The sequence below is a fragment of the Engraulis encrasicolus genome, chromosome 20, assembly GCF_034702125.1.
Source record: "Engraulis encrasicolus isolate BLACKSEA-1 chromosome 20, IST_EnEncr_1.0, whole genome shotgun sequence".
NCBI lineage: Eukaryota > Metazoa > Chordata > Actinopteri > Clupeiformes > Engraulidae > Engraulis > Engraulis encrasicolus.
In genome coordinates, this window is record NC_085876.1 from 24,052,307 (window position 1) to 24,064,806 (window position 12,500).

Here is a 12,500-nt window from a genome sequence, read left to right on the forward strand (position 1 = left end):
TGTGCAGGAAGACATAAGCACATATAGACAGCAACAACATATACCACTGGACAGACATAAAGTGCAGTGGTCAATAAAAGGTCACAATGACCATAAATATGGTTATAAAAGGTTATAGAGGCAGTCATGCAAAAATGCCTGGGCTGTTTTGTTTGTTTGCTCCCAGTCTTGTCCTGCCCCGCTCCTCTCGTGGAGACATGGAGTGGCCCTGGGAGACTGAATGGCAGACATGGATTTGGCCCTTATCAGCCTCTCAGGGTCACCAAGCTCGACGCCTCGCTCCTTCCGTCGGGCTCTTATCTCACTACTCTAGACACCCCAGGGAGACGCCAGCCACTCCTCGCGGCTTCTCTCTGTTGACAATATGAGCCGATACTCCTAGATAGTCAATAGGGAGGTTTCTTTCGTAGCCATTTGGTGCAGTTGGGCCATCGCTGGCCATCTGACTCACTGTTTGTTGAATTAACTACTTAGGCTATATCATAACAAATTTGTTATAACAAGTTGACTTGGTGATTACCATCTTGACAACAACAGGCCCATCAGGTTTTAGGCTATGTTATAGGCTCTGCATAAAAGGTTTATCACCCGATACATTTGGTATTCTGCTTTATTTTTCCAACCTGACAATACATGTATAAAACCAATGTCACCAGAGAGAAACTCTATGTGCTCTGCTTAGAATGTGCTCTGTATACATATGTCTTGTTTTTGGCCTTTGCAAATATACGTGTATGGTATAGGTGTATGGTCCCATTCGATTTTAGTGTTAAATTCAACTCGTTGAGTGTTGAATTAACACTGTGAAGCCATATAAGCTCTAAAACAGTGTGTGTGTCTATGTGTTAATTCAATTCAGTGAACCAATAATTAAACAGTAGTAGTTACTACAACTTACTTATAACACACTTATTTACACACACGCGCGCGCACGCACACACACACACACACACACACACACACACACACACACACACACACACACACACACACACACACACACACACACACACACACACACACACACACACACACACACACACACAGTCACACACACTAAGTGAAGCTTCTACTATCTTAATGGTGACATCAGTCAGGGAGCTATTTGTGTGCAGTGCGGTGACTGATCGATACTGCAGCCATTCCAGGATTGATGGCAGCTCCGCAAATAGCTTGTAAAGGTCGACCAAACCTGTGATAAAAGGAGAGGAGCGCTTCAGAAGGGTTTGGGTCTCAGCAGTCGACTGGTTGGCAGGCCATCAGCCATCCCACTTCTGGAATCAGCCAGCCTCCTCCCTTGTGAAAGACAGTGTTGCCAGATCTGATCAAATCCTGCCCAAAAGGTTCTCAAAAACCGCCAAAATGTGCTAAATTCCGCCCAATTTCAATAAATTGCATTGATTTCTATGGGCTCAAAACAGCAGAAAAAAACTTTTTCTCGTTTTTACCCGCAGACGGCCATCCCAAGTAGCCAAATTGAGCGGGTAACCACCCAATCTGGCAACACTGGTGAAAGATGTCACTGACAACTCCATGTCCTCATTTCTCATTTCTATACAGTTGATACACTACATGTGTTGATAGCACATTTTTGAGTGTTACTTCTACTCTTTGAGGGCGCAGAGTAGGACCAAACACACTGTAGAATAGTGTTAAATTTTACTCTTTGTGTTGAACTAACATGCTGCTTAATTCAACACAAAGAGTCAAATGTAACACTATTCTAGAGGGTGTTTGGTCTCACAAAGACCTGAATTGAGTTCAATTTAATACCCTTCTAGAGTGTATTTAGCCCCCTCTATATATTTTGCATTGACACAAACATGTTTTTTTTTGTTTTTTGGTCATACAAAGAATGTGGTAATACAGAGTCCACAGGCAGAGTTATATTAGTGCAGGATGGTTTAAATGTATGTAGTAAGAGGTAGTGCTGTTATGAAGGGAAAGCCCTCTTGAAACACAAGAAGCATAAAGGTTGAGAGGGATGCCCCTAGTTTTGTCCACAGTCCTATTCAGTTGATATACTGATTAATTTTCCTTACTGAGTAAAAGAAGGGCTTGTTCCATCCAAGATCACAGTAAGATGTATTATTTTTCTTGGCATGGTTTAGAATGGAGTGACCCGTCTTATTACGATCGTTCCATCTGAGATCACAGCAAGACATACTGTTTTTCTTAGCATGATTTAAGATGGAGTGGCCCTTCTCCCTTTACTGACCAGATGGTTCATCAGTCTCTCTGTGGTTTACCCTGTGATGGGACAGACGGCTCCAGCATGACACAGTTTCAGCCCTGCTTCTTAGTCCGTGTGGTGGTTGCAAGAGGTTATGTCATGCACGATATTTGGATTAGACATTTTTTTCTGCGCTCTGGTAACAAGGTGCTTATTCTTCTCAGACCCTAATCCCTAATCTCAATAACACGCTTGGATTTTGAGGCTGGCAATTTGTGCTATTTTCCCTGTGATGTTGTTGTTTATTCCAGACTGCTAACTATAGTGTTCATGCTGCGTCCTGAAGTACTATGAATCAAGTTAAGGGCCTCATGAAGATATGAAGGCAAAATAAATGTATAATGCCACTGGAAATGCACTCAGAGCGTCCGCCAAGGAAGCTGTTTGATAGAACATTTGACTATAGTAAAGAGCCTATTTTTTCAAGTCTTTCTGCCTTTTTTGTGGAGTTATAAACTGGAATGTCAAAAGTCGCCCTATCCCGCAATGGCGAAAAATCTTTTTTTTAAATCCTGGAAATTCCAGGACCCGGATCCCCACCAAAATTGAATAACTTCTTCCTTTGATCATTTCGAACAACTACACAAAATTTCAACCAAATCAGTTCAAGACTTTTTGAGTTATCCTGTTGACAGACAGACAGACAGACAGACATACAGACAAAGAGACAAACCAACGTGACCAAAGGGAGGTTAAAAAAAGCATAATGTAGTAATACATCTGTAATATGTGTGAAACATGGGAAATAGCCAATGGATTCCAAGAATACTAAAGGTGGATTTCAATAGGGCAGTTGAGAACTGTTCATACACTATCTATTTGCCCTCAGCTAAATTACCTTGCCAACCAGGAAATTCTACGTATCTAGTCCAGGCATTCTAATGTTACAAGTAGTCCATAACACTATTTCAATCATGGACAATTGCATTCCAGAATCAAACAGACTTCTAGGTCATTCTTTGATTTCATCATGCCCTGCTGAGTTAATTTGATACTTTCATTCAGTGAGATGAAATCCCCTCAAGCTCTCTGAACAGACCTGGATACTCTGGTGCCTCGTGCTGTACACAGCAGTACCAACAATAATGTTGATCCAGTTCAACAGAATCTTTTGAATATTATTGTGGGAGACAGGAACTTCTTAATAAACCTGGTTCAACTGTTTGCCAGATGCTTAGTCCACCCCGATCAATGCCTACAAATGATAATGGTAAAAACAATAACAAGATCAGATATTTCAATTCATCCGGTCCTCAATTTCTCATTTCCACTGTTCTCTGTCCCTCCTCCTTCTGGAGCAAACAAAGAAGGAATTGAGTGTGGATGAAGGAATCAAGTAACCTGACTCTTGACAGCTGGGGCCTATGCTAAAAGCTGGTTCAGGAGTAAACCAGGTTAAGTTAAGAAGTAAATTATCTAATACCTGGTTTACTCCTGACCAGCGCCTTAGTATAGCCCCCTTGTATGCTTCGTCTTCGTCTTCGTCTTCGTCTTCACGATACCACAACTGACATATTTTTGATTGAGGCTCCTTATCAAAAATCCTTGCATGTGATTAGATAGACAATCTGTCGGTCATGTTTACTGACGTGCCACTCCAGCCATTCACATTGAACTCGACCCCTGACACAGTTGAGAATGATAGGTGGAAGAAGAGCCATCCGACAATCCGGCCACCCAGCAATCCTAATTGGCTCCTTCGTTCAGAAGTGATTCTGAATTTCAAGAGACTCAGATAGTCGAGTGAGGAAACTGAAACGTTTGGCGAAACGCAGACAGATAGTCAGGTTAGGAATCATGCACAGACCACATACTACAACCTCACTTCTCTGAAATCTCGCCTCTCGCCTCCCTCCTCTATCCTTGCTCTCTCATCTTTTTGTGGTGTGAGTTGTCCTCAGTGATGTTTTGCCTTGACGTCGGATGCCAGAGGACGCGACTAGAGGAGGGATGTTGATATGTACCCGTGGAGCATGAGACCTGGCATTAGTCAGTAACCAGCATGGTATTCAGAGTCGCTTGATAAGGTCGAGACTCTATTCATGAGGACTTTCTTCCAGAATCAATATGATGTAAGGTTCTAAACTGAATTAAGAATGAAAGGAGTTCAAAAGGAAAAATGAAGTCACGCCCCTTTAAGGAGACTGGAATCGATCCCACTTTGTTGCATTGTTGACGCGTAGAATGATTTGTCTTGTTTACCATATTGAAAATCTTTGTTGTCTTGTCCAATCAGGGCTTCCTGGATGGGGCACATGTGAGCCAGCGCTGTGACTCCTCCTCCAACCTGATCAGGAAGGGCTGTCTGGAGGAGCTTATCGAGACCGGCCAGGTGAGAGTGGAGGTGGACGCTACGGTCAGCAGCACGCAGGTGGCTCCCTCGCGCATCAACGTCCAGCTACAGACAGGTGGGTTGATAACGTTGATGGACCATTTGGATGTTTTTATCATATCATTATTATTATCTAGTCCGGTAATCGCAACCACTACATAGCTCCAGAGCTGTCAAAAAAGTACATTTATGGTGTAAGTAGGGCACTAGAACTTATTACATAGCTGTGACAGCAGTTGGTCCACTGTACTTAATGAGGTGGATCAACATTGTTTTCTCTAAGAAAAAAATAAAACCTAAAACCTAAGAAGAAAACCCACAAATTTGATCGAACCAGTGCAGAATCAGGTAAATGGATCTACACTCTACAGTATCTGTACATCAGTTACTCAGTGAAGTTAAGTTCAGTGAAGTGCAACTTTTACTACCTCTGCAAATGTTGGTCTGCAACGAGTGTTGGTCTGGCCAGTTGACCTTATAAACAAATGTTCTCAGAGTGCGAGCTTACCCTGGGTCTATGGCATACTTCTGTACGCTGGTTGAAGGTCCAATCACTCTTCTGACTCGGCCTGGGAGTCGGGACCCTATTTGGACATCCAGAATTTCTGGGGACCCCATACACATTTTTAGCGACAAAAAAAAAAACCCATGAAGAGCTAACTGGATATTTATTAAAGTCTAAAATTGTATGTGGCATTTTAGTCCGAATATTTAGACTACTAGTTGTATGCGTAATTAGTAATATTTATCAGTATTCTTTCTTTTACACCTGGACATTTCAGGCGACCCCATTTGAATTTCAGACGACCCCACACAGGGTCCCAACCCCAGTGTTGAGAAACACTGCGTTAAGGCCACTGAAAGGACTAGTGTTTTTTTCCCTAACACATGCCCCATCGAGCTTGGACTTCAAGCGATACCGCACCATTTCTGGAAATAAGCTCATTTTGCACCTCCCCTTGAGTTAAATAATTGAGTTCTATGGGGCAGTATCGCTCTAAAACCGCCCGATCGAGTTGGACTTGGACTGATTCAGATGGAGATTTGAACTTCACATGACTGATGAATGAGTTGGTTGCGGCATCACAGGAAGCATGGGAGGGCCCAGGCTAATATTTATCATTATCATTAACATGATTGATATTGTTATTGACATTAACGTAATGTCAATAGTCTTTGACATTAAATGTTTTTTTTTTTAATATCAGCAATACTACGCAGAGAGGAATTATGTGTCTTATGTGATGAAGCCAAAGTTTACATGAGGCTGGGTTATTTACTTTTCTGGAATTGGAGCTTTTATCGAGGATATGATTAGAAAGCATCTGCTGTTTATAAAGACATAGTTTGTACTAGAGCACATGTGGTTGTGTTTCCTGTGAGTCAAGAGTAGGAAAAAAAACCCTGTTTCCCTTAAGCTGTTTGGTTTGCGTATTGTTCCCACATCTGATGTGATTATCAGGCGAGCCAATCCAGCCGATGTGATTGTCTGCCGACCCGAAACCAAATCCAAGTGTATTTCCCGCAGAATATTAGTCAGTCAAAGCGGGTGGGGGGTTAGCTGGTATCAAACACATATGACTATCATGATTGGAGGAGCTATGTTGTTGCGGTTTCATAGTAGGAAATGAGATATGAAACCCCCCTGAAATATATTTGGCAAAGCAGCTTGCAAACATGACATGCACAGGACAAAATCGTTATCTTCTCAGGACCTAGTCAAGATCGTAGGGGTTTGTTGTCAAGGTGGCCTCCTTGGCTATAAAGTGCTGTGGGAAACCTTGCTGCACATCTGTAACTTCAAATGGTAGGCTACCAAAATATATAACTGGTTGCTTGTGGGATATCATGTGCCAAATTATGAATGCGCTGGTGTGTACACGGCGAGCTATTAAAAAGGGCCCTCAGCACGACGACCTGTTCTGACCTGCGTTCCCCACACTGTTTTTATGACTTTTGTTGAAGTAATTTGAGTATTATAGAGACACCCGTGTGTAACCTGCCTTGTATTTACTGTGCAGTTCAACCCCCGGCGATGGCGTATGGGACATGAACTCTGGTGGTAACTTGCATCATCTTTGGGAAGTTGATGTGTGCATAAATCCATGTGCTTACATAGCATAGCATGTTAGCACAGCTGTGTGTGTGTGTGTGTGTGTGTGTGTGTGTGTGTGTGTGTGTGTGTGTGTGTGTGTGTGTGTGTGTGTGTGTGTGTGTGTGTGTGTGTGTGTGTGTGTGTGTGTGTGTGTTTTTGTGTTTTTGTGTTTTTGTGTTTGTGTTTGCAGGGACACTGACGGCTTAGGCAGGGCCTAGGAGGGGTAATATAAAGGACCCCCCACCCAATACTTACAGTGTAATGAGGGCCTATGTGTGTGTGTGCGTATGCGTGTGTGTGTGCGTGTGCGTGTGTGCGTGTGTGTGTGTGTGTGTGTGTGTGTGTGTGTGTGTGTGTGTGTGTGTGTGTGTGTGTGTGTGTGTGTGTGTGTGTGTGAGTGTGAGTGCGTGTGGAGAGGACGATATGCTCAGCACAGCACTATAGTGACTACCTCTCAGCTGCTCTCCCATTTGGATAACAAACCTTGTGTAACCAACCATGTTGCTTCTTACAACCCCACTTCCAAAACAGTTGGGACTTTGTTAAGAGTAATAAACTCATTTTTTTATAGCTGGTATGTTGTTTTTTGCACTGCTCTTTATTTAATTCATAGATTGAATGTGTTTTCTTCTTCCCCCAACTCCTTTGGAGGTGTTGTTATACATCTTTCAGAAACTAAGAAAATCTTACACAATGCTCTTTGTTATCATTTCTTCTCATTAAGGATGCTACGGGAGAAACAGTGCGGGACTTCTGCCTATCTGCTTGTCTTTTGACTAATTCTTTAGATTCTAAACTGCAGAATCTAGATAAGAGTAAGCCTAAACAATGAATACTCAAAAGGAGTGCTCAGGAGCTTACAGGCAATGTTACTCAGGTGCTCATCTGCTAAAGGTAAAGTGAGGCTCCAAAAAGAGAAGAAAGCAGAGGCACTCTGAGATTTTGCCTCTGGGAGACTGTTCCACCACTGGGGAACAACAACAGAGAACAGTCTTGACTCGGAGTACCTCGAGTGAGCAGGTGGCAGAGCCAGACGGCCTCTGCTGGAGAAGCGCAGTTCTCCTCCAGCAACATAAAGCTTTATTAAGTCCTACAAGATAAACTGGGGCGATGGTGGTTTTGTAGGCAAGGGGCAAGGCCTTATGCTTGATCCAGGTGGCGATCGGTAGCCAGTGCAACTCAATGAATAGAGGAGTAACATGGATCCTTTTGGGTTGATCCTTGGGTTGAACACCAAGCATGCCGCCGCATTCTGAACCATCTGCAGTCGTTTTAGTGCACAAGCAGGTAGACCTGCCAGGAGGGAGTTGCAACGCGGGACATGACGGTGGCCTGAACCAGTCGTTGTGTAGAATATTGGGTCAGCACGGGTCTGATTTTCCGCATGTTGGACATCTGGAATCGACAGGTCCGGGTGACTGGGTTGATGTAGTTGGAGCATGACAGTTCGTCGCCAATCATGACGCCAAGGTATTTGGCGACTTGGTTTGGGGTCACAATGGTGGAGCCCATCTTGAGGTTGATGTTGTGACAGAGTGAGTCTTAAGCTGGGATCACCAGGAGCTCTGTCTTGGACAGGTTCAGCTGTAGGTGGGTGGTCCTTCATCCAAGTTGACAAGTCGGTGAGGCAGGCAGAGATGCGTGCCAAAACCGTGGTGTCCTCTGCACAGAACAACAGGTACATATGGGTGTCAGTGCAATTGCAGTACATTGCAAACAGAAGGGGCCCCAGCATTACAAGGCCTTACAACACACAATGTTTGTGTACGCTGCTTTGCTACACTAAGGACATTTCCCATGACTAATCTCTATCCATACCCCTGCGCCTTCCCCATGCCCCTCGTGCTTTCCAATGAAGCTGTAAGGTGTAGGGCTTGAAACGCAACCGCTACGAATTGGGATACCCCTTCATTATTACCACTTCAAAACCGTGAATTGCGGCGAAAATACTTAAACTTGTGTGCTGTTGTGGGTGCCGCGACTTGCCGCCAATTTTTAAATGAATTCGCAATGCATTCAGGGAAACCTGTCGAAGCCCTCGGTCGCGGAGTCTGGTGTCGGAAAATCTCCGCGCGGAGGGGTGGAAAGCCCTTCGCCATACCCCTACCCATCTGTCTGATTGTGAATCGGGATGCATGCCACTACGCCTACACGTGGATGCGCAAAACGGAGGCAAAGGGGAACGGATAGGGCTAAGGGGTGTAATGGGATTCACCCTTAGTCTCTCTCTCTCGCTCTCTCTTTCTCTCTCTCTCTCTCTCTCTCTCTCTCTCTCTCTCTCTCTCTCTCTCTCTCTTTCTTTCTTTCTCTCTCTCTCTCTTTCGCTCTCATATGCACTTCAACAGGAATCTCATTGAGTCAGGGCTGCATTTGATGAACAAATCATTTAAATTGCTGAGTGTGAACAGAGTATGTGAATTACTAATTGATTGTATGCGTCACAAGATGTGACTCCATGGTAAATTTTTGTTCACCAAGCCATGGTGGTCCACATAGCATAGTCCCCCACTGCGCCTCGCCACTCACCACCACTGCAGAGTACTCACTTCAGCGATGCCTTTCAAACTGCCTCACAGACAACCTGCCCCAGTTCCCACACTTATCTCTGCCCTCTGCAGAGCAGTGTGACTGGTCAGGAGGAGGAGAGCAGGGCCTCTTTGGCTGGGCCCAGGACAAAGTCATCTGAAGCCCCCCCCAGTGCATACAATCAGGGCCCTAAATTCACTGTTTCCATCACCAGCCAAAATGGCTTGTAGATGTTAATCTTACTAGCCAAACTCTCACTCACTGATGGGTCAAAGTTGCTAGCAAGTTGGTCTTTTCTACCAGCCAAACGGAAATTTCACCAGCATTTGGCAGGTTGGCTGGTGTTAATTTAGAGCCCTACATACAATGTAATAACGAGTAACCAATTCTGGGACACCCCACCTCTCCCCTCCCCCCTCTCCCTGGGGCAACTGACCCCTTTGTCCACCCCCGTCGGCTTCCCTGAAGAGGGGAGTTGGGGTCTCTGGAGTGGTGCTGTGCTTTTGCTACTGGTCAGAGGTTGCTCATTGTGTAAACAAGCAGCAAGCAGCCCCCCGGCACAAGGTCATTCCTGTGGATCATCTCGCGTGGCCTCTGTCACTTTTTACGAGTGGTGGTCAGCGTGTGGGCCAAGGGTCTCGTAGTAGATGATGCTCCTTGTCTACACACACAGAGGCACCCACATATTAAAACATACGTACCTTCTACATTTCAGACACACGCACGCACGCACGCAGGCGAGCGCGCACACACACACACACACACACACACACACACACACACACACACACACACACACACACACACACACATACACACACACATACACACACACACACACACACATACACAATAATCAGTGACAGATCCTCCTACTTTTTCAGACATAATGCATTGGTTTCATTACATGGATTTGTGAGATCATCCATTTTGATGATGCTGTAATCGCATCAAAGTTATTAAAACCATAATCTTCAGTTGCGTGGGCTGCGCTATGCTTCTCTCAGTGCTGCAGTACACAGCTGCATAACTGCTGTGTGTGCTGTGTGTATGTAACAGTATGCCGTGTTAGCAAGTGTTAACAGCTGCTCCGGGCCGCCGCATGATTGTGAACGGAACCCTCCCCGGTGTGGAATGTGACGCACAATAGTTTACGTTGCCCTTCTATGCCGATTCCGATTCCGGCCGTCCATCTTTTTACAGATGTTCTGCAATGATGATGTGGCTGCCTGCCTGCGCCCTACTTAAAGAGAGGGGGTTTTCTGTGCCTTGCTTTGCTGTGCTATGCTGTGCTTTCTTTTAAGGCCAGGCAGTTGTCAAGCGCAAACTTGCATTGATTGGGTTGCTTGGGGTTGTGTGTGCTGTTATTGCCTGTCTGTTGCATCATGGCCTGGTGTTTACTGTACTGTAGAGCTGGGGGGATATGCTGTTGATGCTGCACATGGCCCTGTTTTTGGTGGGGGGATACAGTACTTTGTTGATGTCTGTGAACATTCTTAGTCATCGGGGGTTATCTTAGTTTAAAGAGTTTCGTTGTAAGCAACTGGCCTACTTTTTGGAGTCTCCAAAGTCACTTATGAGTAGACTCTTTTGAAAATGATGTTAATGATATATATGTCCCTGGCCCTGTCGTGGCTCAACGGTAGGGCACTGAGTTACTATGCCGGCGACCCGGGTTTGATTCCGGGCCTGGGTCATTTGCAGATCCTTCCCTGTCTATTTCTCCCCACTCGTTTCCTGTCTCTCCTCCTCCTCCACAAAAATAAAGCCAAAAAAACATATGTTTGTCTGCGTTTAGGAGTAGCTTCTTCAATTCCCAACACTACCAGGTGGGTGGGAAGAGGAATAGCCAATGCTCTCCCCCATAGTCCTCTGTGACTGAGGTACATGGTACCGACGCCCTGCCCTGCTCATTCTTGGACTGTTTCTTGGAGTTCCCCCTTGCATTCTTGATATAATGCAATCAGTTGTGTACAATGCAGTATAAGTATGCTGTGATAATGTGCACCAGATAAAGATGTGCTTTCGACCTGAGCAAAGGGTTTCCATGAAGAAAAAAATGTTTATTTTAGATGATAACGTTTAGGCCGGCTGACATTTTATCAGCTGAAATAAACCGTTTTATGGTGCTGTAGTGCTGTGCCACAATGACAAAAAAGCAACTTTCTTTCTTTCCTCTTCGCCGTAGCCAGCTTTTCTTGAAAGCGTTGTTGCTAGCCACTTAGCAGCTTAGTTGGTCGCCAGTGGGAAATTTGCACTGCAACTAAATAACTTGCTAACACAGTGAGCCACGGTGCTTTTTGAGAAACTGGTGCCAGTTTTTTTTTCAGAAGATGCAACATGTTGCACAATAATGTCAACATATCCCTTTTTTCTCATCCCCTCAGCTGTTGCCCTACTCAACAAAAGATGAACAATGACCAGCCTAAACATACATGTATTGTCTTGTCTTGTTATGTCCTGTTTTGTCAAGTCTTGTCTAATGTCTGTGAGGTTGAGCCACACCAAAGACAATTTTCTGTTTCATGTGTTTCAGACAATAAAGCTTTATCTTATTTTATCATATCTTATCTTATCTCATCTTGTCTTGTCTTGTCTTGTCTTGTCTTGTCTTGTCTTGTCTTGTCTTGTCTTGTCTTATTGGCATGCAGGCAGCAAAGTGAGTTTCGTGGTGGAGGTGCAGCAGCTGGACCGGTACCCAGTGGACCTGTACTACCTGGTGGACGTGTCGGCCTCCATGAAGGACAACCTGGAGCGGCTCAACAACGTCGGCGTGGCCCTGTCGCACCAGATGCGGCGGCACTCCAGCGATGTCCGCATGGGATTCGGCTCGTTCGTGGACAAGCCCGTGTCACCCTACATCAGCATACACCCCTCCAAGATCCTCAACCCCTGCAGGTAAGGTCAACGGAAGACCAGGAAGACAACTCACTCAGGTCAAAACCAGCCTTGTTGCCAAATCTACCCATGTCAAAACTGGCCATGATACTCACAAGTCCAAGTAACAAGTAATGGGGGAGGGGGGAATTTATATTTAAGAATGGTCAAGCAAAGGTAAAGAAATGCTGTGTGTGTACACCAAAAGTGACCTACGCTACCGGAGCGACGGAAGTCATTATTTCTCGACAGAGGGTCGGCGAATAAATCGACCAAAACGTATTTTCCAGGAGTGAAGCAACCTGGGTGACCAGAGGGAATTTCAGTGATCAAAGTCAAGCTGATATTATGGTAATGAGCTATGACTCGGTTCAGCAAAAAACAATTGGAATGTTCATATCTCTGAATGTCCCAGGCTAACAAGCCAGAGCCGTCAT

The 12,500-nt window shown here is 44.9% G+C and overlaps 1 protein-coding gene across 1 annotated transcript in view; it reads left to right on the forward strand.

The window, feature by feature from the left end:
• itgb8 (integrin, beta 8) overlaps positions 1-12,500 on the forward strand; it is a 55,079-nt gene that overhangs the window by 3,345 nt on the left and 39,234 nt on the right. Inside the window, exons 3-4 of the mRNA XM_063184847.1 lie at positions 4,470-4,641; positions 11,838-12,084. Of these exons, the coding sequence (XP_063040917.1) occupies positions 4,470-4,641; positions 11,838-12,084 (419 nt within the window). The remainder of the gene's footprint in view (positions 1-4,469; positions 4,642-11,837; positions 12,085-12,500) is intronic.